The sequence below is a fragment of the Fistularia commersonii genome, chromosome 29, assembly GCF_037954325.1.
Source record: "Fistularia commersonii isolate RoL2024-O1a breed Wild chromosome 29, RoL_Fcom_v1.0, whole genome shotgun sequence".
Lineage (NCBI taxonomy): Eukaryota > Metazoa > Chordata > Actinopteri > Syngnathiformes > Fistulariidae > Fistularia > Fistularia commersonii.
Window position 1 is genome coordinate 2,176,540 of NC_141312.1, and position 27,880 is coordinate 2,204,419.

The following is a 27,880-nucleotide window of genomic DNA, read 5'->3' on the forward strand; positions in this document are numbered from 1 at the left end:
AGCAGTTTTAGCATCAATTTTTCTCAAACAATTGTAGCATCTATTTTTTAAAATGCAATTTTAGCATCAATTTTCTAAAAGCAATTGTAGCATCAATTTCTTTAAACCAATTTCGGCATCATTTTTTAAAATGCAATTTTAGCATCTGTTTTTTTAAAGCAATTTTAACATCAATTTTTTTTAAACCAATTTCAGCATCAATTTTGAAAATGCAATGTTAACATCTATTTTTTAAAGCAATTTTAGCATCAATTTTTTGAAAGCAATTTCAACATCAATTTGGAAAATGCAATTTTAGCATCAATTTTTTTTAGCAATTTTAGCATCAATATTTTGAAAGCAATTTTAGCATGTACTTTTCGAAAGCAATTTTTATTTTCAATTTTTTAAAAGCAATTTTAGCATCTATTTTTTTAATGCAATGTTAGCTTCTTGTTTTTAGCAGTTTTAGCATCAATTTTTCTAAAACAATTGTAGCATCAATTTTTCTAAAACAATTGTAGCATCAATTTTTTTAAACCAATTTCGGCATCAATTTTGAAAATGCATTGTTAGCATCTAGTTTTTTAAAAGCAATTTTAGCATCAATGTTTTAAAAGCAATTTTAGCATCTATTTTTTTTAAAGCAATTTTAGCATCAATTCTTTAAAGCAATTTTAGCATCAAAACTACGTACAAACCACATTGTTGACATCGGGACAAAACCATTCATTCTCTCACAATCCAGGGCCTCCAATGAACCTCCCGCATGGTTTTGGTGTGTGAGGAACCTGGAGGAACCCCACGCAAACACGGGGAGAACACGCTAACCACTGCGCCTCCCTGTAAAATATATGAAATGAATATATCATAAATACACACAGCGTGCGAGATGCGCCGCTTTCATATCCCCTTCAACCGCGGATAATGTTGGAATTTGCAAAAATACACTCAACCGTTACGATAACAAGGAGCACAAATCATGGAAGGAGTATGATGGGAAGGTTTTTCCCTGCATAGCGGATTTAAACTCCACCGTGTCAAACATATGCCGTGAGTCACAACGTCCACGGGGGAAAACGCATCGCTTGCGGTGTCGGGGGAGTTTATAAAGCTCCCATTCAGCTGCGCGACACAAAAATACATTTCTGTTTCCTACATCAGCACATCTCAGCTCGGGAGAATCGTGATTATCAGGCAAAAGCAAAACAACAAGTTTCACGTTCTTGCATTGACATCGAGATTATTTACACGTGCCAAACACGTGGCTTGTTGTTTGATAAAAACAAAGCCTGCCGTTACAATGAGCTGCAAAAGTATAATAGAATAATTACCATATCAAAATATATATCCAGAAAAAGCATGTATACATATATATATGTATATATACATGTGTGCATTTTTGTGCACAGTATAACACCACTTTCCTAAATCAACATATGTCTCAGTTTTATGTGTTTTCTGAAAACTGGAAACAAAATGACTCGGGGAATTATTATATTAAGAAGGCAACGGTGTGTGTGTGTGTGTGTGTGTGTGTGTGTGTTTGTATACTGTATTTGATAACTTAATTTGAGAGGACATCCAGCTGCTGCCAGAGGTGCATTTTTTTATACGCTGCTCAGAAAAATAAAGGGAACACTAAGATAAAACATCCTAGATGTGAATGAATGAAATGTTCTCATTAAAATACTTTGTTCTTTACACTGTTGAATGTGCTGATAACAAAATCACGCAATGATTATCAATGGAAATCAAATTTATTAACTCATGGCGGTCTGGATTTGGAGTCACGCTCAAAGTTAAAGCAGAAAAACACACAAATGTTGATGTAATGTCCTTAAAAAAAGTCCAAATGAATCACTGTTGCTTCCTAAGTGGACACTTTTATTTCACAGAAATATAATTAATTTGGAGTTACATTGTGTTGTTTACGTGTTCCCTTTTTTTTTTTTTTTTTTTTTTGAGCGGTATATATAGATTCGTATTTAGTTTAAATCCAGTTTAACTATCACTGTGGGTGCAGAGAGAAGAGAGTGTCAAAGAATATACCCCTTTGTTATTTTATTTTATTTTATTTTTTGGCCTCTTTGTTAGGCGTAACCAGCCAATGCATGACGTCATGGCTGTGCATGAGCATGGCAGCGAGGACCTCTGCTGGCGAGGAGGCATCAGAACATCAGCCAAGTTCTTGAAGAGGCATCCTAAATAATTTAGGAAAAATGCACAGCATGTAATTTTAGTGTTTTGGAAAAATGTGAGATCAATTTTGGAAATTCTTATTTTTTTAAATTTTTAAAAAAAAATTTTTTTTTCAAAACCATCGGGACTGCAGCCCTTTAAAAAAAAAAAAAATCTGACAATAAATTATACAGTAATCTAATTGATTATAAATCCAGGGACACGTAATTTATTCGATTTGTGTGTTTGACATGTGATTTGTGCATGATGTGCATTAATATGATTAAAGGGCTTCTGAATATGGTGATATTCAATCATTCATCTGACATTTATGGGGAGGTTTCTGTGAAACCAAAAATCTCTCCCATCTGCGACACAACCGCGGCTTTTCCTGCAAGTGATTAAGACTCGATGGCGACGGTGGCATAAATTTTCCCACTTTAATGTAATGTATATTATCAAACAAATAACAATAAAATGTAAAAAAAAGTGCTTATATGCGCTCTCCTGTATGAAAGAATACACTCATGGGAAGAGATATCCAAACATTCACCCACTCAACAACACGTCGTATAAAGACATTCATCCCGTTGTCCGACAATGAATCGGATATGTGTGCAGGAGGAGGGAAAGGAGGCCGCAGATGTTCTGCTTAGAAGATCCGGACCACCAACAGGCGTCACTAAGAGGTGCGAAACACCTTTGCAACCGAGTGTGAAGCATTTGCACTGATAAAAACCAGAACGTCTCGCATTTACTCACTGACTTTGGTGACGCCTGACGTCCAAACCCAGGGGTCGGCAAACCCATCTGATGCGGCTCCCTGCGGCTTTTGAAAATAATGAGTATTTAATTGAAATGTATTTTAATTGAGTTCATTTTTAAAATGATTTTTTTTTTTTATGGCGATCTTGTAACTACTACTTGTCACCACCATTTGAATTCAGTTTTTTTTTTTCATTTTTTTTTTCATTTTGCTTAAAAGTAACCTTCAACCCACTGCCTTTTTTTTTTAGTTCAAGATGTTTTGTTGCATACAGAAATGTAATTTTGTTTTCTCTGCAGTTGTTCACTCATTAAAAAAAAAAAATCGCAACACATTTTGTTTATCTATCTATCTATCTATCTATCCATATGTATATATAGATATATATATATAAATATATATATGAATATATAAAAAATACATATATAATATATATGTATATATATATATGTTGTTGCATGCAGAAATGTCATTTTGTTTTCTCTGCAGTTGTTCACTCATTTAAAAAAATGCAATGCATTTTGTTTATCTATATATATATAAATATATAAAAAATACAGATATTGCATATGTATAAAAATATAAAAAAATACAGATATTATATAGATGTATAATACATATAAATATAATATATATATATAAAATATAAATATATATATATATATTACATATATATATGTTGTTGCATGCAGAAATGTCATTTGGTTTTCTCTGCAGTTGTTCACTCACTTAGAAAAAAAAGCAACATATTTTGTTCGTCTACATATAAAAATATACATTATATATATGTGTGTGTATATATATATATATATATATTGTATAAGATGTAAAAGGCCCAATTCTTACAAATGTATTTAAAAAAAAAAAAAATATATATATATATATATATATATATAAATTACATTTTATGCCATGTATATTCATTTTAAATCTTAAAAGAGTTGTGCCTGTACTGTAGGGAGACGAGTCCAAATGGCTCTTTGAGCGATAAAGGTTGCCGACCCCTGTTTGCATGGAGCCTCCACCTCCCTGCTGGAGCACACAATTTCTGTGATTTAGTCATAAAAAAAAAAAAAATTAAGAAAATAACCTAAAGAGACACAGTCATTATTGTATACTGATTGTCTTTTTTTTTTTCCTTGAGTTTCTACTTATCGGGAAGCCAGATGTAAAACTCTGGCTGTGAAAGAGCCAGAGAAGATTGTTGAACTGTGATTTATCTGACGCAGATATTATTTCATCAGCGGCCCATTTCCCATATTTGGGAGAAATAATAAAAAGCCGCTGATATTCTTTACAAAGGTAAATAAGTACTGTGAGTAAAAAGTATCAAAGTTACAACGCCTTAAGTTGCAAAAAGTCCATATAAACGTTCATTCTGTGTGAGAATTCACGCTCTCATATATAAAGAAATGCATCCATTCACTAATTTCTTCAGAAACCAATTAGAGACATGCAACCGTTCAACTCCTTCATCGGATTTTAGGAAAATATTAGACTTTGGTTAGCTAGCAACAAAAACATTAAATCGCGATGTCACTCATGGAGCTACTCTTCGACCGAGACGTGTTGAAAATCGAGGTTTCCCGCTGGGGACGCTTATTGCTGCCCGCACATCCACGATATGGCCAAAAGTATTCGCTCAACCATCCAAATCATCGGAATCGGATGTTCCAATCACGAGCAGACGATCGCTACAGACCTCCGAACTTCACGTGGCCTTCAGATTAGCTGAAGAACAGTGCGCAGAGAGCTTCACGGAACGGGTATTCGTTGTCTAGCAGCTGCATCCAAGCCACATCACCAAGTGCAATGCAAAGCGTTGGATACAGTGGTGTAAAGCACGCCGCCGCTGGAGATGCGATCTCTGGAGTGAACACTACTTGTCTGACAACATTGTGCCAAATGTGAAGTTTGGGAAAGGTGCGGTTGTCTTTCAGGAGCTGGTCTTGGACCCTTCGTTCCGGGGAAAGGAACTCTGAAAGCTCAAGCATACCGAGACATTTTGGACAATTCTTGCTCCCGACTTGGGGACAGTTTGGAGTTGGACCCAAACTTCCTTTCCCAACATGAAGTAAACTTCATAAAGACATGGACGACAGAGTCCTGACCTCAACCCGAAAGATCACCTTTGGGTTGAATCAGAGCGAAGACCGAGAGTCAGGCCTTCCCGTCCAACATCACCGTGTTACCTCACAAATACGCTTCTGGAATAATGGTTAAATATTCCCGTAAACACACTCCTGAACCTTGTGGACCGTCGTCCCAGAAGCTGTTCAAGGCAGGTGAGCCAATACTTTTGGCCACATAGCGTATCGGACGATTTCGGATTTGCAGATTTTAGTAACGCGTGGTTTACAACACAAAAAAAAAACCAACAACCAAATAGCTTAATTATGAATTTGGCATATATATATATTATATCGTTCTTGACTGGATTGAACTTATAAGTGCGCTTTCGAGTCCTACATACAGCCTCCTGCATGTGTAAACACTTCCTGTCGACGCCACGGACTTTCCGCCGCGGCGATCGTCCGTCTTTTTCGTCCGTCACACCATGAAATGCATGTGTCCCTCGGCGCCCGTGACGATGACGTCCATCCAGATGCGCATGGCCTCGGGGGACGGCGCCACCATGTAGTAGACCCGGTCGTGGGTCTTCACGCTGAAGGTGAGCGAGGGGTTCGGGCTCTACGGGAGAAAGAAAGACGCCAGACGTGATCGGACGCAACGTGATTGGACGTTTTCAAAACAAAACCCCTTTGACGGGTCGTACTTTGTGCGCGTTCTTCAGATGGTCGTAGTAAACCTCCTCGATGGCCTGGAAGTAGATAACCCCTTTCATCTTGGTCTCGTGTTTGTCTGCGGGGGAGAAGGTGAAGAGATTACAAGGCGAGGAAAACACCTCCCCGCATAGTTTCGGCGTGACGGAGCTGAGGAGTCCCTCGCCTGCGTAGTAGGTGAGCGTCCGCCGGTTCTGGTCGAACACGAACCAACGCTTCTTCCACGTCTTGATCTTGCCGCCCATTTTGACCAGGAAACCCCGGCAGGTTTTGTCGGTGATGGCCAGGTGGAAGCAGGCGTCCGGGTTGTGTCCGGCCGCTTCGATGTGCCCGTGGAGGTCGAAGTCGTCCTTCCGGATCGGGTGGTAGCGCGTCAGGAGTCGCGACTAAGGGAGTCACGCCGGACGTCAGCGGAGTTTCTCAAAGAACACGTCGAGAACACGGCGTTCGCTCTGCAAACCTGCGATCTTTGCTTCTCCCTGAGCTTCACCTCCCTCTCCACCAGTTTCTGCCTCCTGCTGGTTTCCTCCTGCAGACGCTTTTCCAGTTCCTCCCGCCTCCTGCGCTCCTCCTCCAGTGCCTGCCTTCGCATTTCCATCTCGCGCTCCTGCGCCAAAGCAGCGTTAGTTCCACCGCGGACGACCTCGACGGCGTGGTCGAATAAGCCGATGGCGTTACCCGATGCTCCAGCAGGCGCAGCTTCTCCGCCTGGGCCTCGCGGAGCAAACGCTCCATCTCCTCGATCTTCACCATGTTGGACATGCTGGCGCTGACGGGAGGGTAGGGGGAAATCATTTCTCGCTCCGAGCGATCTCAGGCAAAACTACTACCTCAGCGGTGGAACAAACTTCCGGAAGCAACAAGACTAGCATCATCTCTCTCAACCTTCAAGAAACAGGTAAAAACTTTTCTCTTTCAGGACTTTTTACTGCGCCGATGCCCCAGATCAGGTTAGGAACCAAGTTAAAAAAAACTAACCCAAGCTGTTCTGTATATTTCCTGTGCATCTTGTATTTACAAGTGTTATTTGCAGTGCTAATGTCCTCTATTGTAAGTCGCTTCGGATAAAAGCGAAATGTAATGTAATGTAAAAATCACAGAATCGACCCTTGTTTCTACTTTTTTTTTTTTTGGGCGATTTTTCCTCCCACCTGGAGATGTTATCCGGCGAGCAGGCGGAGAAGCTGGTCTCCAGGCTGTCCGAGCTGTCCACGCTCACCGTGTCCGACGCCTGGCTGTTGTCCGGGTAGGACAGCGAGTCCAGGAAAACGCTGGGCTCCGACACCATCCGGACGCAGAAATCGCTTTTCCTCTGCCTGGAGTCGTGCAGGGCGTCGTTCGCGAGCGCGAGGCTGTTGCCCGCTGAAAGACGGGGAACCAGGAAGGGAGACGTTGGACCATCCAGTTCCCAATATTCTTATTACGAGCTAACAAACAAAGCTGCTATTTTGACATTCAGAGCTTTTAAATGGATCAGGACGTGTTTTTTTTTTTTTTTCTCTGACTCACTCTTGGGCGGCCGCCGAGCGCCGAGGTCTCTTGGGGAGAAGCTGAAGCCCGGCGGGACGACGCTGCCGCAGCTGGAGCTTTGCGACAGGGGCAGGTGGGCCTGGAGAGCAGGAGAATCAGCGCACATGATGGTCAGGATCTCCAGTTTGTCACATGACTGCAGAAGAAATGTTGTTCATAGGACGTTTAAGGGTTGGGTGGGCGTTGCAGATCGGTCTGAATTCCACTTTGTGCAGATCATTCTCAGGAGGCATCTAGTTCAAGCACTGAAAATAGCTGAAATCCCTTCCCGGGACGTCCAGGACGTCAAAGCTGCCCTGCGGTTACCAACGATGTCCTTCTGTCTGGTCACATAATCGAAATGTTTTAGTTCATGTCTGAGATTTAATAATGTTTTAAAGGTCTTCGGAGGTTCTTGGTCATTTAGTCGTAGATTGAAACCACCAAGGAGCTCCACTGAACGGCACAGGAGGTCTGAGGCTTTAATTCCTCTTCCCTCAGCCGCAGGGAATCTTCAAATCTTTGTACTTAAGACCTTAAAACACTTGATAGCCTTAACCTTGACAATTTATATTTTATTGTATTTCTTATTCTCCCTCCTTCCTACTACTATCTATTATTGTTATGTTTTTGCTTGAAACTCTGGCACAACAATTTCCTTCGGGATAAATAAAGTTGTTCTCATCTCATCTCATCCAGGTCACGGTGAATTCTTGTCAAAATCTTCTTGTTGTGGCAACTGGACTTCGCTTGGAAGTGCTTCACCCCTCATCTGAGAGGGTTCCTCAATTCGCAGAACTGTCTTCAAGTGAAGAAGTTCAAGTCCAGTTGCCACGACAAGAGTGCTTTTTTCAAGTTTCTGGATTTTTCTTTCCGGACCTGACATAGAATCCTCTTTTCTCCAGGGGGTCGCCACAGCGAATCAACCTTCTCCATCGAACCCTCTTCTCTGTATCCTCCTCTCTCACACCAACTACCTTCATATCCTCTATCGCTACATCCATGAATCTTCCTCCAGACCTCCAATTCCAGCATCCGTCTACCAATATCTCCTCTGTCCATGACCCAACAATCTCAGACCTTCTCTCCAAAACATCTACCATCTGCCGTCCCTCTGATGGACTCATTCCTGATCCTCTCCATCCTGGTCACTTCCAAAGAGAACCTCAACATCTTCATTGAAAGACTGAGGAATTTGTGGCTGTTTGATGAAGAAGACGACTTTCGTGCGCGGGATAGTGATGAAGCTAGCGATCAATGACTTTTCCTGGTAGGCTGCTGCATCTTTTAGCATTTACGGCAGGCGTCCCCAACCAATGGTCAGTTGGTACACAAAGACAATCTGTCTAGTTACGAATGATAATTCCGAATTGTATCAAAAAACATTTTTCTTTTATCATTTTTCTGTGTAAATGTGTCATAATATAAAATGTAATCATTGAATTCAGACTAAATATTGTGAACTGACAAAAAGTTTTTATTATGTGAACCCTCATGGAAAACGTTTTCATGCTTTTAAGTACTCTCTGGTATAAAAAAGGTTGGGTATTTGATTTAATCTTAAAAATATATATTTCTGTGTTCTGCGTAAATGTCTCATACTACAAATGCACACAAATGTCCAACTGTTTTTTTTCCTTTCATATTTAGTGGGCGGGACTTCTATTCAGGTTCCCTCAATAGTCCGAAAATGATGGTAGACATACAACCAATCCACTCACTCGCCAACACTTTAACCATTTAGGGTCTCCATGTTTTTGGACGTTTGGAGGAACCAGGAGAACGTGACGCGAGGCGAACATTGAGACTCCGGATATACAGTATTTTCATGCCTCATGCACCCAACCGCAAAGACGGGAGGTTCGGCAATGACCTTGGGGGGGAGGGTTCGTCCCAGGGACCTCCCGTAGGAGGTCAGGAGCTGCTGGCTCCTCTTTGGAGGCAGGCCGTCTCCAGGGAGGGACGAGTTCTCTTTACCACTTCTTCTCCTGTCCTTCAGGGAGTTCAAGTGCTGAGGTGAAGACATGAAGCTAGGTTGAAAGATGGAGAAGGGAAGGGAAAGGAAGGGAAGGGAAGGAAAGGGAAGGGAAGGGAAGGGAAGGGAAGGGAAGGGAAGGGAAGGGAAGGGAAGGGAAGGGAAGGGAAGGGAAGGGAAGGGAAGGGAAGGGAAGGGAAGGGAAGGGAAAGGAAGGGAAGGGAAGGGAAGGGAAGGGAAGGGAAGGGAAGGGAAGGGAAAGGAAGGGAAGGGAAGGGAAGGGAAGGGAAGGGAAGGGAAGGGAAGGGAAGGGAAGGGAAGGGAAGGGAAGGGAAGGGAAGGGAAGGGAAGGGAAGGGAAGGGAAGGGAAGGGAAGGGCACACCGAAGCCTACCTCTTTGACGGCGCCGGTGTTGCTGGTGAAGTTGTGCCCCTCGGACAACTCGGCATATTTCCCCTCCAGGGATGCCAATTTCTCCCTCTCCTGCGGTCACCGGAGAAGTATCGTCAAGAAAACATCGTGGACAACCGCAAAAACTAAGAGGTACCCGTCTCACCCTCTGCAGCATCACAAGCAAGTTGTTCTTCTCCCTCTGGAAGTTCTCTCTCTCCTGCTGGGACTGCAAGGTGATCTGGGACGACTGTTTCTTCAACGCCACCAGTCGTTCCTGGGAGAAAAGGGAAAAATAAGCGTTTCTAATTTTGGAAAAGTGACTGTTTTGTTAAATTTGCAATAATCTTAATGTAAAAGTCGAGGCCGTACCTTGCGTGTAACAGAAAGTCGCTGGCACTCTGCAATTTCTCGCAGCAAGTCCTGATTCTGATTTTCTTTTTCCTCGTCCTGGTTCACCTCTTTTTCCAGTTTCTGAAACTCCAGGTCTTCCAAGCTTTTAGTCTGTTCCTCAGCCTCCTGGAGACATCAGATATAATAACACAGGCCAATCAGATTCAGTTATACAGATCAAACAGGATATGAATAAAATAAGATAAGATAAAATGAAATAAATATGTACATACACACACACACATATTTAATGTATCCATTTATATTACTGTATTATTATGACAAAAGTAAATATATATTATTTATTAGTGTGTATATATATATATATACATATATATATTTATACATATATTTATTTATTTTCTATTTTTTTACACTCTATTCACTATACTGTTAATTTATTTCATTTTTCTTTATTAATCCGTTGTGGTAAATTATATATATAATGTGTGAATATATATGAAACATATGTATGAATATGTAATGTGTATATATGTGAGTGCATACATATCTATTGTATAGATGATAAAATGACAAATAAAAAATGAAATGATAAATTAATAATAATAAATAGTTAATTCATAACAAAAATTGTGTACATATATATATGTACACAATTTTGTATATATATATAAATTTGTATATATATATATATATGTATATGTATGTATATAAAATTCTCCAAAATTACAATTAATTAGATAATAGAATAACAATTAGAAATGTCAATTTTGCATTGTGCACAGAATACAATGCAACAATACTAGTTTGTCCTGTGTTAAAAAAAACAACATAAAATACAGATTCGTATTTGTGCTCAAACTCCAAGACCTCCCCGAAGTTCCCCGACCATCTGCCCGGTCATTGTTTCTTTACCCCGGAGCCATTTTTGTTTGGCTCAACCCTTTTTATTCCAGCAGGTGGGATCTATTTGGGCCCCCTTCCTTCCTAAATTTGGGTCGGCCATGAAACTGAAGATGCTAATGGGCGGCAGTTAGCAAAGCGAGGCGGTGAAGCATGAGGGCGAGAAACTAATTGTGCGAAAGTAGAAGCAGACGGGCGATAACTCTTACCTGAGATTTCTCGGTGTGGCTCATCTTCTCTCCACTTTGAACCTTCTCCTTGAGCTGATCCAGGAGCTCGCGCTCCCGCTGGATCTGGGCCATCTCCGACTCCTGCTCGCCCTCCAGCAGGGCACACTCCACCTCCATCTGCGGGACCGAGATGAAGTTCATCGGAAGTTCGTTCGTCGCCGAGGACCACGCAGAACCTCCGCATGGAGGTTCACACAGGAGTGTGAAATGTAGAACGACACGACCGTCATCGGACTCTCGTTCTTCCTTTTTGCACTGCGTTCATTTTGCACATTCAACCTGCACGCAACCTTCCACCTGCACTTTGTGAGTTGCACATCATGCTGTACTTAAATGTGTTATTGCATGACCACAATGTTCTTCTTCTTCTTCACCTTTGGGCTTTTCGAATCAACCTTCTCCATGTAACCCTATTCTCTGGATCCTCCTCTCTCACACCGACTACCTTCATATCCTCTCACAACGTCCATCAATCTTCTCTTTGGTTTTCCTCGAAACCTCCAATTCCAGCATCCGTCTACCAATATAACCACTATCCCCCGTCTGTCCATGACCAAACCATCTCAGTCTGGCTTCTCTTCAAAACATGTGCTGTCCTTCTGATGGACTCGCACCCCGCAAGCCCCTCATCGCCATGTCGAATATGTAAAAAATTAAACAGAAATATATATATAAATTAATTACATTTTTAATTTTCAAAAAAATTTTTTTTTTTAAATTAAACTATATATATATTTAAAAAAAGATTTGATTTTTGATTTTCAAAACATATTTTTTAAATATTTTTTTAATTAAATCATATATATATTTAAAAAAGTGATTTGATTTTCAAAAAATATTTTTTCAATTATTTTTTCAATTAAACTATATATATATTAAAAAAAATGATTTGATTTTTGATTTTCAAAAAATGTTTTTTCAATTTATTTTTTTAATTCTATATAAGAATAATAAGAATAAGAACAAGAACAACTTTATTCATCCCGAGGGAAATTGTTGTGCCAGAGTTTCAAGTAAAACATAACAATAATAAATAATAGTAGGAAAATGTATAAACAGTATAAAAAAGGAGGGAGAAAAAGAAATATTAATAAAACTATAAAGTGTCCAAGTAACAAGTCAAGGCTACAAAGTGTCTTAAGGTCTATATATGTATCTTTTTTTTACATATATATATATATATATAATGTATTTTTATATACACAAATATATATCTTGAATCTTGAATGATGGTAAATTTGCTAAATTACTGACTTACCTCATCCATTCACGTCATGCCTTAACTTGTTCCCGGCCCGAACGTTATTTATTTCGTTCTTGTCATTGCTATTGTTACTTTGTTTATGTTGTCGTTTCGTTCTGGTTGTGCATTTTTCACCTTTACGCTTCCATTCTGTTCTTATCTTTGATGTTGTTGCTGTTGTTGTTGTTGTTGCTGTTGTTGTTGTTGTTGTTGTTGTTGTTGTTGTTGTTCTCCCTGCTGTCTATTTATTCGTGGATGTCTTACTATCTTCCGTCTTCTAACTGTCTCTATTTATATATATATTCATATCTACTTCATTTTTTTCCCGCATTTTTGACATTATAACTGTTACTCTGCTGTGACAAAGAAACTTCCCCAATGGGGATCAATAAAGTTCATCTTATCTTGAAGTTTAAATGAAGACTTTTGCACGCCAACGCCGGCACGCCATCCCAATTTTCCGCGACGGGCGCCATGTTTCTCACCTCCCTGACGGACTCCTCCATCTGGTTATCCAAGTCCTTGATCTTCTGCTCCAGTTCCTCAATGTTGTTCAGGACCTGGATCCTCTCCTCCTCTATGTGCGTCACTTCCTGCTTGAGCTGCACGCTTTCCAGAAGCTACGGGGAGCAAATGCGGAGGTTAGCTTTTGTTGAAACCTCCACGAACGAAGGGAAAACCCCAGCGATGGTAAAGACGTCAATTATGTACCCGGATTCTGCTGGTAAAAAGTTTTTCACGGCGAGGCCAACTTTGGTAATCGCTCCTTCCCAAAGAAGAAGCATGAGAAGAACTAGCTGGCACGGAGCGCATTGATAAACAAATTTGCCAGCGCTTCTCAGGGAGGTTTGAGCAGCTGCCGTCCCGGCTCCTCTGCAGCTGGAGCCATGACAACAATCACAAGATTCTTTGCTACTTTGTGTAATGGAAATCTCCACCGGCGCCGGTCGGGGAAAACGTTTTCCCATGTATTTCAACATCCAGCTCACACACACACACACACACACACACACATCTCTGCATGCACATGAGAGTCCCTGAATTAAGAATAAGAACAGCCTTATTTATCTTGAAGGTAATTGTTGTGCCAGACTAACAAGAAAAATATAACAATAATAAATAATAGTAGAAAATTGTATAAACAGTAAAAAAAAGAAAATAAATAAAGAGAAAAAGGGAGAATAAGAAATACAAATAAACTTTAAAGTGACTTAAGTAACAAGTGAAATAAACTATAAAGTGTCTTAAGCAACAGGTGAAAGATAAGGAGTGCACAAGAGTATGAAAAAATATTGTACATGGACATATATACAGATAAATTAGTACAATTTACAATAAGTGGGTGAGATTTTTTTTTTTTTTTTTTTTTGAGGTTTTAAGATTTTGAGATTCCCTGCGGCTGAAGGGGAGAAGAATTAAAAAGTCAGGTAGGAAAGACCTCCTGTGGCGTTCAGTGGAGCTCCTCGGTGGGATCAGTATCAGAATTATCCTCATCGATCCTTTTAGGCACTTGTGTTAAACTCAAGGTGGGGTTACAAACAGTGTCTCTATTAGTCTTTTGATTGCGTTTGTTCGCGATATCCTGTGCAAAAACAAAGAAATAAATACATTGCCTACATCATATGTGTCAAACTCAAGGCCCGCGGGCCGAACGTGGCCGCGTTAAAAAGGTCTTACTGTCTTAAAATAAGTCAAACGCGTGCATTGACGATTCATACCCACGAAGGGACGCCATCCCGCCGTTAAATTCAATCATATATTTACATATATACGTGTAGCAATGTATTTAGTGTTTACAGGTTTGTGTATTTATGCATACGGATCTGTAAAATTCTGTCACGTGTGTTCTTGGCAGCTCACAAGAGTTGGTTGGATTCTGTTACAACGATCCCTCGCTATAACGCGGTTTACTTTTCACGGTTTCGCTACTTCACGGATTTGCATGGTGCATTGTGTTCTGCATTCTGATTGGCTAAAAAGTCACTCCGCTTCCTCTCTACCTGTGCGTCAATAACGTTGCACTTTAATATGTACACGTACGTAAAACAGCTTGACAAATTTACATGACGAACGTGCAAATTTTCTTGCGATTTCAAGTTTCTCTAAAACCCATAATGTTGACAAAACGCTCTGGAGCTACAAAAGGGCCCGAAAGGCAGCGGACGATGCTATCTATGGCAGATAAAGTTAAACTTCTGGACATGCTAAGGGAAGGTAAAAGCTATGCGGCTGTAGGTCGGCATGACGGAATGAATGAATCTTCCGTTCGCTTCGTAAAGAAAGAAGAAAAAAACATAAGAACAACAGCAGCAAGAAGTTTTAATAAGGGTGCAAAAAGGGTTGCAACTGTCCGCAATTTTTTTCATAATCATTTTTAATATTCTCCCGTTTAATCCAATTTCTCGGGTCGCGGTGGGCGGAGCTAGTCTCTGCAATTTGAAGCCTTCTGTTCACATTGATGATTAAAATCATCATTTGACAGTACAGTACAGAAGTTATTTGTTGAAAAAAAGTACAGTACTTTTATTTGTGAAACAAATGATTGAGCCTGTAAAATGATTGGTTCTTTCTTTTCAATGTATAATAAAGTATTTAATTATATAATAATTGTAAAAAAAATAAAGGTTTCCACTTCACGGATTTTGCCTATCACGGGTTCTTTTTGGAACGTAACCTCTGCGAAAAACAAGGGTAAACTGTTTATTGCTGTTATTCTCAATTGTGACAAAAAAGGTTTTGGGCAAAATTAATGTCATCACCAGGGTTTCATAACTTGACAATATAAAGGGATTTACGTTGTAACCTCGCATCTTGTAAACATAATTTTTGTTTATGTCAAATTTAAGATTTGAGTGAGTAATAAATTCAGAATAGTTACATTTATTTTTACATAACACCCATTTTCTTCCGCTGCATTCAGGTTTGCTTACATTTGCTTACATTTATACGGTTCCCTTTGAGGGCGACTATTATGCTGATGTGGCTGTCGCTGAAAATGAGTTTTAAAGCCTCAATTTTAATAGCGGGTGTGTTGTCAGACGTGATTTATAGGTGGCGGCTTTTTTTCCCTGCACGTGTAAACCGTCGTCGCCGCCAAACGCAGAGCAGAACCTCGCAGGATCTTCTCGCCATCGACCCGCCGAGGCACCTTGAGGCCGCGGCTCGCTCGGTTTCCGCGAATGTAAAAACATCTGGAAAAATGCAAATCTCCGCCATGCATACACACCAACATTCTTCCACACACACACAATAATTCTCTGTGGGATAAAGTCATTTCCTGCACCCCCCCTCCCCCCATCCTCCACTCCTCAAAGAGTTTGAATGCTTGAATGCTGAAGCAAAACTCGCTCTTCTTCATTAAAACCAGACTCGCCGTTCGTTTGTTGCAGCGCCGGAGTGGAAAAAAAGGCTTTTCTTCGACGGAGAGACGGCAAAAACACAGACGCACCGGGATCGTAGCGGCACAGCGGAGACTAAGCCGGCAGCTGAGGTCACAGAATTTGATATATTTACATTTGTGAAGTAGAGAATAACCCTGCTTCGGTCAGAATGAAGAAGAAAAAAAACGCAGTTTTTCTGTAATATTATCCAAAAAAATGGCCCTCGAAGCGCCCCTCCCTTTCTTTCCGAACCCAGATTGTTTTCGCGCGTCGCGTTCACGGCGCTCGATCAAATCCGTAAACACATATTATCGTTTCATTTATTTCATCACCAGCAGGCCTTTACCCAATGCGCATTTGCTTTAAAACGGCGAAAAACAAACAACCCAAAAAAAAAGCACGATAATCTTTTCCGTTCCCTCTCAAAGCAGCCGGGGAGATTCCTGTGTTTGGGCCTCGGAGTTACTCGCGTAAACAGGAAATGTACACCGTACTCCAGATTATTTTTTTTTTCGGACTTTTTAGGTTTTCTGCTGCCTCTGGAAGGAACTCGGGGCGGCGATGGCGAACGCGTTTTTACCTTCCATCCACATTTATCGTATGCTCATTAGCCGCTTCGACCCCGGCGGTCGGTTGGTTGCTTGAGGCTTTGAGACGAAGTTATTTGGAAAAAAAAAAAGCAAAGGCGCCAATGAAACCTTTCTACCATGATTATGTAACAGATAAACACAGATAAACAAGCGGTCGGCGGTCTGATAAATGGCATTCCACGCGAGGGGCGCGTCATCTCTCTTACCGCCGCCTCTCGGAAAAGAAACGGGGGGAAGGGGATGTAAACAAGATGTGTACGTTTCATTCATCTCCCTTCGCCGGTTCAAAACAAAGAGACGTCCGACGGCAGATGGAACCACTTAGATTTGGATGGCGGAGCTTTCGCTCACCCGCGCGTTCGCTTGTTCGTCCGTTCATTCACTCATTCCGTCCTCGGTACATAATCCAGCCGTTCATTTGTTTGTTTCTCACCATTCATTCATTCATTTGTTATCTAGACCAGGGGTCGGCAACCCTTAACACCCAAAGAGCCATTTGGACCCGGTTTCCTCGGAAAAGAAAACACCGGGAGTTACTTTTTGACGTCTAAAATAAAGGTACCACTGTATAAATTGCTTTTTATTACCTGTACGATTTGTATAAACAAGTGTGTAGTGTGTTGCATCTGAAAATCACAAAGTATTATGGAGAAAATTAAATTTTATTTATGTAATGAACTCATTTTGGGCTTTCAGAGCGTGTAGCGGAGCCTTGACCTGAATTTTAAAAATAAATCGGAAAAAAAAAAACACTGTGTCAGTAAACAATAAAAAATAAATATTTGGAAAATATCTTCATAAATATTTATTTTACCTGGTTTATGGGACTTCTGCTCCTGAACTTTCTGCGCTCAGCATCTGCAAATCGGGACTTTACCGGCTGGCGGGTATACCGGCTTCCGCCAGTGTGATGTTATTTTTAGTGGCGAAAAATAATAAATATAGTTTTATTTAATATTTCAAGATCACAAAAATCTTCCAACTTATACCTAAAAGTTAAAAAAAAGAATTAACATAAATGAAATACAGTTCAATTAAATATTTATAATTTATTTTCCCAAGCCACTCGGAGCCGCAGTGTAAAGATGAAAGAGCCACATGGGTTGCCGACCCCTGGTCTATACCATGTATATACATTCTCAGCCGTGATTGGCCGAGGGTTCAACCTGGATCGTTCATCAGCCAATCACAGGGAGACATATAGACATGCAACTGTTCACTCTCTCATTCACACATATGTGTATGTATGGACATACAAACATTCACTCTGTCATCTACATATCATATAAAGCAGGAGTGTTAAACTCGTGGCCCGCGGGCCAATTGTGGCCCTCGGGACAATATTTCGTGGCCCCCGGCCTGAATTTATGCACTTTTTGCTTCAAAATTTGAGAACAAAATGATTTTGGTATGAAAAAACGTGCAAATCACTAGATGAAAAAAATCTAGTGACATTGTTAAAACTATCTTTTCTTTTCTTATTTCTATAAAAACCACAAACACGATAGCGAAATAAAACCGCAAAATTAAAAAGATTGATTTAGCCAACATTAGCCTTGTAAACATTAAACTTCCTCTTATACATGCTACCAATCCATTTTCTAATAAATTCTAGTGACAAGATTTTCGCTTTTAACTCAACAATAATTTTAGGGTGTAATTTTATCAATTCTTTTTAAATATTCATTTTCTACATTAATTCATCATGTATTTTTTAGAGGAACATTTTAATGTAAATATGATATAATATAAAGATTTTTATAATTTCCCTGTTTATCTTCTTCACACTAAAACAAAGGAAAAATTTTGACTTCGAGGTAATGATTTTAATGATTTTTTTCAGATGCTTTTTCATATAAAAGCATATAACTTACACTCTTATTCACACACGATATAGAGAAATATAATTCACTCTGTCCATCACACACACATATATATGGACATACACCAATTTACTCTGTCATCTACATCACTTATTCATTCAAACGTCATATATATATATATATATATATATATATATATATACATAAATATACCATAATTTCTGGACTATTGAGCGCTATTAATTTAATACTGGGCTTCAATAAACCATTAAAGTCGTCTTTCCTTGGCGTCAGAATTGAACGGCCTCAGAATTTTATGGTTATTTCATTGGTCCGATGTGACGGGGCTCAATGTTTTGGCGGCGCGAAGCTGGTTAACACCCCAAAAAAATTCATAAATTAGTCACATTATTGTGTAAGCGTGTTAATAAAGTAGCGGCTTACAGTCTGGAAATTAAACCACAAACATTGAATTTAAAACATACATATACATAAGAAAATATTTATATATATATATACATATTTTTATGTACACATATATATATTTATATGCAGACACACATATATATTCACTCACTCATTCAAACTTCATGCATAGAAGTGCAACCATTCACTCTGCAGCTGACGCATCGGAGCCAGGAGGTATTTCACTTATTCGACAGAAAGTAAACAAATAATCAGTGCGAAAACGTAAGTGTTGGCTCTGGGTGACGTACCTTGGCCCTGTGCGTGGACGGCGAGGGGGCGCTGCTGTTCAGGCTCAGAGCCGGCGAGTGCGAGCCGGCGTCTCTGTAGGCCCCCTGCTGCCGCTGGCCGCCCTGCTGATCCTCGCCGAGGAGCAGCTCCCTGGCTTTGGCCCCGAAGAGGCCGTCCGGAGCCGCGCCGACGGGCGACTCGGAGAAAACCGACTCGTCGTCGGACACCTGCAGCTTCTCCAGCTCCTTGTTGATCTTCTGCAAGTCGGACACGGCGGTGCCGGCCGGCTCCCTCTCCACCTGGGTGAACTCCGTGCACAGGTTCAAGATGGTCTCCAGACGCTGGCACTCCTGGAGACATTCGTTGACGTCGACGGAGGAACTCGAGTGATCGGGAAAGACGTCGGGTCAAACGGGCACTCACCAATCTCTGCACCTTCTGCTCCCTGAGTCTCTCGTCTCTCTGATGCTGGTGGTAATCCCTCAGCTCCTCTTTGCCGTTCAGGGAGCTGATGCTTCCCACTCTCTGCCCGGGTCCCAGGCCCCCCTTCCCGAAGGACAACCGCCGCTCCCCGAAGCCCAGATCGAAGCCGGCCCCGTCCACATCGATGCCCAGGGAGCTCAGGGAGGCCAGGCTGGCCCTCCTGGGGGTGCTGGGCATGCTGGCCGGTACGGTCACGTCCGGCGGCTGCTCCAGCGAGGAGAGGCTGCGGCGGGCGCCCGCCGCCGAGCCCACGCCTCGATGGGAGCCGGAGGCGAGGTGGGAAGGCAGCGAGAGCGCCGGCGGGTCGGCGGCGTTGTGAAGCCGCGGCAGGGAGCGACTGTGCATCCCCAGGCTGTTGAGGGAGCCGGTGGAGTACTTCCGCTGCCTGGCGTCTCCAGCTTTGCCCTGAGAGTAGAGCCTCCGGCCCAGGCGGGGGCTGGAAGGCACGCTGGCCGCTCCGCCCTTCACCCTCGGCGAGCGGGGAGGAGGCTCGCCGTAAGACGACAGCAGGGAGCCTACATCTGCCGCCGCGGACAGGAGGAGGCTCTCCTGGGACTGGTGGCGGGGGTGGGAGTGACGAAGGAAGCCGTTGGGGCTCAGGTGGCGCTCGCCCTGGCGAGGTGACGGGGGAACGCTGCTGCTGCTCATGTAGGAAAAGTTCCTGGACGGCGGTCGGTCCGTGTTGCCCAGGACCGACAGCGGCCTTTTGGACGGCGCGCCAACGGGGGGCGACATGCTCAGGTACTTGCGGCTGCACTCCGCCGCTCTCAGGCTGGCCTCTAAGGCGCTCTTTCGCCGCTGCAGCGTCTCCATCAGGTCCTGGAGCTCCGCCTTCGAGCGCGAGCCTCTGAGCAGCGTCCCGCTCACCGAACCGCCGCCGCCGCCGCCGCCGCCGCCGTGCTCCATCTTCACACAGTCTGCTGGGGAAAGAGCAGCGCAACAGAGCATGTAATCCTGCCTCTTTTGGGGCAAAATCTCACGCAGTCCAGGTTCAGCTGAGCTAAGAGGAGAGCTGCTGAGTAAGAAGCGGGGGGTGGACCGGCCAGGAATGTGCGCTCATACAGTTCAGAGCCCAACACAAACACCGGCTGAAACAGCGGATAAGCTTCTTCTAAAAATGGAAGAATGTTGTTGAACCGGGACGAGCCGGAGTGCATCGCAGCCTCGGCCGGCGGAAGAAACCCCGAGAACGTCGGCCACCTGGGCGGACGGCGCCGGTGACTCCGCACCGAGCAGACAGAGAGCGGGTCATCTGAAGTTCTTGTCGGAGCAACTGGACTTGAATTTCTTCACTTGAAGATGTTTCACCCCTCGTCCCACAGGCTTCTTCAGTTCTGTTGGCCATGAAACCGACACGCAACCGTTCACCCTCTCATTGAGAACTAAAGATTCTAGTTGCCACGACAAGGATTCACCGTGACCTGGATGACTGAGAACCTCCACAGATGAGTTCTTCTGAACGTTCTCCTCCAGGATTCCTCCAAGAGCGAACTCACGTTAGCAACTCATCAATACGGCCGACAGTTCTGATCAACGGACAAATGATCCGTTGATCCAGATTGAAAACAACGGCCAGTCAGCTTTGATTAGCACTGAAACGCACCTCTTATAGCATTCGATCATTCATTCATTCATTAGCGCTACCGCTTATCCTGCGCTCAGGGCTGCAGCGAAGGCTGGACTCTGGACCGGTTGCCAGTTGATCCCAGAGATGTGATCGTGATCTACCGGTTCGATCGGTGCAGGTCGGCATTAAAACCACAGCCGTCGGCCTCTCATCCGTCCTTACCAGTTCATTAACGTAAACGGCATCCAGGCCGACGTCCGACCTTTTCGGACACATGGGTAACCGCGCGAAAGTCTTGCAAGCTAGCAAGTTACCTAGTTATTCATCTGCCGGTCTACCATCGCTGTACCCAAGAAATGTGGAGCGACATTTTTTGAGCTTTCATAAAAACTGCGATGATGATTTGGGAGTGTGCACGAGGCTAGCTAGCGGTAGCTAAACACCCTCGGCTGATAAGTCGTCTGTCGGTTGTGTTGTACAATATGCAGTTCATCCAAGGTACGCCAACATTTACTGTACATAGAAAGAATTCTCAATATATTTGTTAATAAATATATGTTTTGCATTTTTATAGTAGATAGATCATTTTGACTTGGACATTTTATAAGTAGCTAGATGTGCTCCAGGGTCTCTCAACCAATGACAGCCGAGAGAAGAACACAATGTTATTGTTATTGTTCTGCTAAGTCAGTGTTTCCAAACCTTTTTTGAGCCATGGCACATATTTTACAAAAGAAAAATCACACGGCACACCACCAAATTAATATGTCAAAAACATTTTTTAACGAATTAGAATGAAACCGCTGTCTCAATTTACTTAGTGTGAAATGTAGATTTGTCAAGTTGCGATGCAAATTTCCCACTGATGTGCAACTTTTCCAGAACACTTTTTTCAGTGTCTGAATACATGTCATCAATATGTCTGGAAATGGTATTATTTGAGAGAATTGGCTATTTCTTTATCAACGCCAGGGCCGAGCATTTCTTCTCCAATGATTTTGCCGGCAGGTAGTATTATTGTGTGTGGCTGTTTGGATTTAGAGACGAGTTCAGCAACTTTATAGCAGCTTTCACTGCTTTCTCACTCATCTTGGTAGTTTTCAACAATGCTGCCTGTTTGTTTACGCAGATACAAGTACTTTTTATTTTAAAAATGTATCACGCAAAGCGTCACTAATCACTCAGATACACAGATGCACCGGTTCATTCACTACCCGTCGCCATGGAACGGGCACGCTGCCCACATAGACATAGGAAGACACATTATTTGCGTTGGATAAATAATTTTCGGACCAATCAGGTGAAAGTGGGCATTTTTCCACGGCACACTAATGTGCCGCGGCACAGTGGTTGGGAAAGACTGTGCTAAGTGACTGGTTTTATCTACACAAATATGTCTGATCTATGGAGTGTGTATTATGTGTGTGCTGCTAGACATCTCAATTTTTGTCGGGATCAATAACGTATCTCTACTCTACTAACCCCGAGTGCGTTAAGCTCGTGAATGAATGAATGACTGTCAACTATCCCTCCTGCAGGCAGTGAGGTATTGACAAAGATCTTGAAAACATATTGATAAGGTCTTCTTAGTAAAGAGGATTCCGGAATGCGGTGAACGTCACCTGTGCCGTAGCTTAGCGTGGCGACAGGAGTCCTTTGTGGAAGCATGTCGTTCATCTGGTGGACCGGTGACCTCCGAGGAGTCCGGGGCCGTCCGGGCGCCGCGTCCTCTTCTGCCTGACCAATCAGAATCACAATCAAAACCAGAAAAAAAAATGTATTTAGTTGTACCCCGAGGGGTAATGGGGGGGCGTGGGGGGGGACATGGGGTAGCAGCATCAAATTGTGAACGTCAAATACAAAATAAATAAAGAAAGAAAATAGAATAAAATAGAAATGTTCCCTTATTTTTTTCAACAGTATATATATATATATATATGTCTGTATATAAAATGTATATATGTAAAATATGTCTACATATATATACTGCTGAAAAAAGGGAATATATATAGGAATATATATATACTATATATAAAATTAATCTATTAATTTGAATAAAATACAAAAAAAAATTAATGTATATATGTATAAATGTATATATACAAAATATGTCTACATATATATATACTGTCGAAAAAAGGGAATATAGATATAGGGATATATATATACATTATATATATTACATTATATATACAATTAATTCATTAATTTGAAAAAAAAATACAAAAAAAATAAATAAAAAAAAAGAATAAATTAATAATAATATGGAAATATATATAGAAATATAGAAATATAGAATGTAGAATGTAGAAATGAATTACTGTACAGAAAGAATTGTGAAAATTGTAACTAATCAGCTGAATCCAGTACCAACAAAGGCAGTGTGTGACATTCCTGGAGGATTTTGTGCAAAGCTGCAGCATGGTATGTTTTTTGTTTTTTTTTTGGGTTGTTTTCTTTTTTTTGAACGCGAGCGTGACCGACAGATTTGAGTCAGAGAGAGGAAGTGGAATCTGCCCCCTCGCAGCGCCGGGAGCAGACAATCCCCTCGACCGGAGCGGCTCCTTTGTCCATCCACGCACCTCTTCGGAGAGGAGGGGGGACCATCTGAGCTAGAAAGCAGATCCGGAGGAGGAAACGCTCCTTTCGGCGAGGAGCGGCGCCGTCCCAGAGGTCGGGAGGTCACGGGTGCTGAAAGCGTGAACGCTGACGCGTCACGACTTGAAATGTAAAACAGAAAAAAAAAACGTTTTTGGTCTAATGAGACGCTCACAGTCTCTTTTCCCTTTGCTTCCTGCCGAGTCTCATCTTCACGGCTGGTCTTCGTCATCGGCCGGCTTTGGACGGATTCCTTCTCCGCTCCTGACAATGAACAAAAGTCGACGTACTTCTGGAACGATCTGTTGCAATCAGGGCCGGGAAGATTTAATTTAAAAACCGAGATTAATATCTTTGGATGTTTTGGTGGAATTATTATGGATCCAGTAATGGGATTTAAGAAATCCGGCATGACTTCCCTCTTTGCTCAGAACACAGACAGCAGACGGCAGACACACACACACACACACACACACACACACACACACACAGGGAGAGGGCGGCTGAGCCCAGGTTTTCTGGTCCTGCCGTCTGGAGAGGGCCGACAGGAAGTTGGGTATCCTTTTACACAGTCACACAATCAATCAGCATGAGTTCATTCTGCAGAGCCTCCAGGGGGAAGGGGGGCGGCTGGAGTCGGGAGCACAGATTTTACTGCATCGCCCAGACTACAGGTCAGCAGGACGGCGGCGGCGACGGCGGCGGCGGCGGCGGCGGCGGCTCCGCAAGGACGGTTAAACCGACCCTGAGCTGGATTCAGATACTGGAGGCACTCATTGGAGGAAGGCAGTCAAATAATGCTAATACTACTGATGATAATGATATTACTTGTCATATAATAATATATCGTATATCGATAATGACAAGGTAAAAACAACGATAACAACAACAACAATACTAATGATTATAACAACTAACAATATAATATAATGGTGATGTTAAATTTCATATAATGATATATCTTATATGAATACTAACAATGTTAATTACAATAACAACAACAAAACAATAACATTAATAATAATCTTTCATTTCTTCCTCTGGAAAGAGGACATAATAATAATAATAATAATAATAATAATAATTCGTATTATGTTATCACTATAATAATCATAATCATAATACCAATATAATAATAATAATGATAAAAACTAATATTAATTAAAATCATTGTCATCATTCGTAATAATTATTATCACATGTTAACTGATAATAATAATGATAATAATAATAAAAATAATTATATTATTATTATTATTGTTGTTGTTGTTATTCTTATATTGCTATTATTGCTATTATTATTATTATTACTATTATTAAGAAGAAGAAGAATTATTAATATTATTATTATTATTATTATTATTATTGCTGGTATTGCTTTTATTGTTGTTATAATTCTTACTATTTTTTATATTTCTACTACTATCAGTATTTTTTTAAACTATTTTTGTCGTCCTTCTCATTTTAATAGTAATAATAATAATAATAATAATAATAATTATTATTATTATTATTATTAGTGGTAGTAGTATTATAATTATCATTATCATTATTATTATTATTATAAGGATCCCTGATGAAGGCAAAGGGAGCACAGAGATACAACAAACATCAGGGACTTAATTCACTCTGAATTGTTTTTTTTTTTTCCATCCAACCCTCTTTTAATTTCCGTCCACAGGAAAAGCTGCATCAGTCGCCACGGAGTGCGTTTGTTTTTTCAAAACAAAGTTTCTCAATGACAACATGCGCCTCTCCCTCACTCTCTGCTCAATGTCTATGGAGCCCAAGCACACACACACACACACACACACACACACACACACCCCTCCTCCCATGTCCGATCATCCACGGGGATCATCCAGAGAAAAGGGGGGAAAAAAAAAAACAGGGTCAGAAACAAATTCCGTCTCTGCAACCGGAAATGTGATGCATTTATTTGCATACCGAGCGGGGAAGCTGGAATGAACGGCGGTCCGTGAACGCACCGCCAGCTGGGAAGAGTTAGAGGGAATAAACTTCTTATAAAAGTGCATCATCTGGCTGCAGACACACACACACACACACACACACACACTCCCTCCATCTCTCTCTCTCTCACACACACACAGAAGACGACGAGCCAATGAAAAGATGATGGTTATTCATCTGATCCACATTTACATCATGGTTTCATTAATAAAAAAAAAAAAAAAAAATGTATAATCATCTTCACGAGACCTGATTTTCCACGTGGATGAAAAGATAAAAAAAAAAACACCCACACACAAATGAGATGAACCGGTATTTCCGAAAAGGAAATTGAATTTAAACCAGTTAATGAAGCTTGGGAATTTTTTTTCTTTTTTTTTTAAAAGGGTTTAAAAGTTATCTTAATAGTTTGGTCTCCGCTGAAATACAAATAACGAGGCTAAAAAGGGAACCTCCCGGGAATCAGCGATTTGTCAGATTCTCAAGTGTTTTGCAAACGAAATGGCTTTAACAGCTCATTTCCACACGCGTGAAAAACTTTGCGAGATATCCCAGCTATTAAAAAAAAAATAAAAATAAATCACGTGCAAACAGTTTCCAACCTCCCGCGAAGAAAACAGCCGTCGGCGTCGCAACAAATGTGAAACGAGCTGTGCGTTCGACCCCCAGAAGGTGTCGGATTACGAGCGGCTCGGTGACCCCTGAACCCGCGGCAGATGTGCGACAAACCCAAAAAAATACAAAAAAAAAAAACTCCACCAACCTGGATGTCCGGGCACCTTCACATAGCGGTGTGAGGTCTCCTCCTTCCTTCTGGCTTCCTGCTCTGAAGGTCTCCTCCTTCCCTCTCGCCTCCTGCTTCTGGTGATGAAACGGCGCAGAAAAGCCAAAGTCCTCCCATGACAAAGGATCAGAAAGGGAGACCCTTCCCACCTCAACTCTGCCTGGAGGAGGAGGAGGAGGCCAGCGCCGCCTCTGACGCCCCCTCTGGTGGACGTGGAGAACATCTCCGAGGGGTTGAACACCATGGAAAGAGGCCCCCCTGGAGCAGATGTGTGGAGAAGATGTTTCTTTTTCTTCTTCTCCTTCTCCACGGGGGGCAGGTTCTCCATGTTCTCTTCCTGTCTGTGTTGGTTTTTTTTGGGTTTCCTCGACAAGCTAGAGGTTCTCAGGAGACCAGAAATGATCTGCCTCTTCTCTCGCACCAACAACTCCACGTTCTCACTTCCGTCCTCACATCCTTCAGGTCAAATTCACCTTCCCTCCTCCGAACCTTCTTCAACTTGATCTCCACTCCCGATGTCCCAGAAGAAAACCTTGATATCTTCGTCTCTGGAATTAGCGATAAGTGATATCGAGCTTCTCACCTTTCTAATTGTTCTTTCTCAAACGACGGCAAACGAAGATAAATACTGGAAATGAAGTTCCACCCATGTCCACACACTTGGGGTAAGTCAGGTGAGGCAGGAGAGGTCCTGCCTCACCTGACAATCTAGGAAAGATAAATATGTCAAATGAAAACAAGAATTAAATGATTACAGGACTGTCTCAGAAAATTAGAATATTGTGATAACGCTCTTTATCTTCTGTAATGTTATTAAAAAAACAAATTCAAAATGGGAGTTTTCTTAAGATGTAAGCCATAATCAGCAATATTAAAATAATAAACGTCTTGCAATATTTCGGTTGATTTGTAGTGAATCCAGAATGTATGACATTTTTGTTTTTGTAATTGCATAACAGAAGATAAAGAACTTTATCACAATAATTTGATTTTCGGAGACAGTCCGGTACATTTATCAGCTCTATAAAGGTATATCTCATTTAAATTCACCGGTTTTAGATAGTTTTTTTAATTCATAAATCTATTTACTCTTCAAACACTGAGAAGAGACATGCGGTGAGGCTCCCGACTGTCGAGCCTCAACGTAGATATGATCCGCACTGAGAGGTATTGCTGTCTCTTGGTATGTCGCGATTAAAATGTTTAAAAACTTTTGCTAGATGAACTACATTTCTAATGTACAGTGTTTTTTTTCTTGTCAACAACTGTAGTTTCTTGTTCTGAGTGTTCATAAAACATCTGCAAAGAACCACTAAGTGAGGCACGCAGTTCTCCTGCCTCATGCTAGGGGGCGTTCGTGATTCCGGGGATTCTTTTCACGATCCGATCCTGTAAATCCGATTGTGACGAAGCCGGCGCCTCACCGCACGTCACGGAGTCCACCGGAATAAATCCGAGATCTTCTCGAGACCCTTCCGCCTCGAGGGTTATTCGGTGTCAGCCAGGAGGAGCTGCAGCTGCAAGACGGTGCAAAGCTCACAAAAGAAGCTGTAAAAAATCAAGCTCTTATCTCGTTTCCGCAGAAAAACCCGACTCCCTCCTGGGCCTGGAAAGGCGGCTTGTTTTGGAAAAAGCGTGCCGAGAACTTCACCCGCGGCCATACCGGCCTCGTGGC

General features: G+C 41.8%; 1 protein-coding gene across 4 annotated transcripts; it reads right to left on the reverse strand.

Moving 5' to 3' along the window:
* Positions 1-1,896: 1,896 nt before the first annotated feature.
* phldb2a (pleckstrin homology-like domain, family B, member 2a) lies at positions 1,897-26,294 on the reverse strand. Of its 4 annotated transcripts, none has more exons than XM_086177117.1 (17): positions 26,185-26,294; positions 22,475-22,589; positions 19,226-20,202; positions 18,823-19,152; positions 12,799-12,933; positions 11,050-11,187; positions 9,956-10,102; positions 9,750-9,860; positions 9,587-9,676; positions 9,092-9,229; positions 7,219-7,318; positions 6,861-7,071; positions 6,388-6,478; positions 6,170-6,316; positions 5,876-6,095; positions 5,703-5,788; positions 1,897-5,617 (listed from the first exon to the last, which is right to left on the reverse strand). In XM_086177117.1, exons 2-17 carry the CDS (start codon positions 22,527-22,529, stop codon positions 5,477-5,479), a joined length of 3,117 nt encoding a protein of 1,038 aa, XP_086033243.1. In that variant the 5' UTR covers positions 22,530-22,589; positions 26,185-26,294; the 3' UTR covers positions 1,897-5,476. The 4 variants fall into 4 exon arrangements, with proteins under 4 accessions (XP_086033243.1, XP_086033241.1, XP_086033242.1 ...); XM_086177115.1 differs by having other exon boundaries at positions 7,219-7,375; XM_086177116.1 differs by having other exon boundaries at positions 7,219-7,375; positions 19,226-20,619; positions 26,185-26,204.
* Between the last annotated feature and the right edge of the window lie 1,586 nt (positions 26,295-27,880).

What these genes read in the sequence shown, in the direction of transcription:
- phldb2a (XM_086177115.1), bottom strand. Translation starts at nt 22,529, where the DNA reads ATGAACGACATGCTTCCACAAAGGACTCCTGTCGCCACGCTAAGCTAC. An exon ending in TGCTTGTGATGCTGCAGAGG is followed by an intron (nt 9,677 to 9,749) that starts GTGAGACGGGTA and finishes CGGTGACCGCAG; the next exon opens with GAGAGGGAGAAATTGGCATC. An exon ending in GACGCTCACCTACTACGCAG is followed by an intron (nt 5,789 to 5,875) that starts GCGAGGGACTCC and finishes TCTCCCCCGCAG; the next exon opens with ACAAACACGAGACCAAGATG.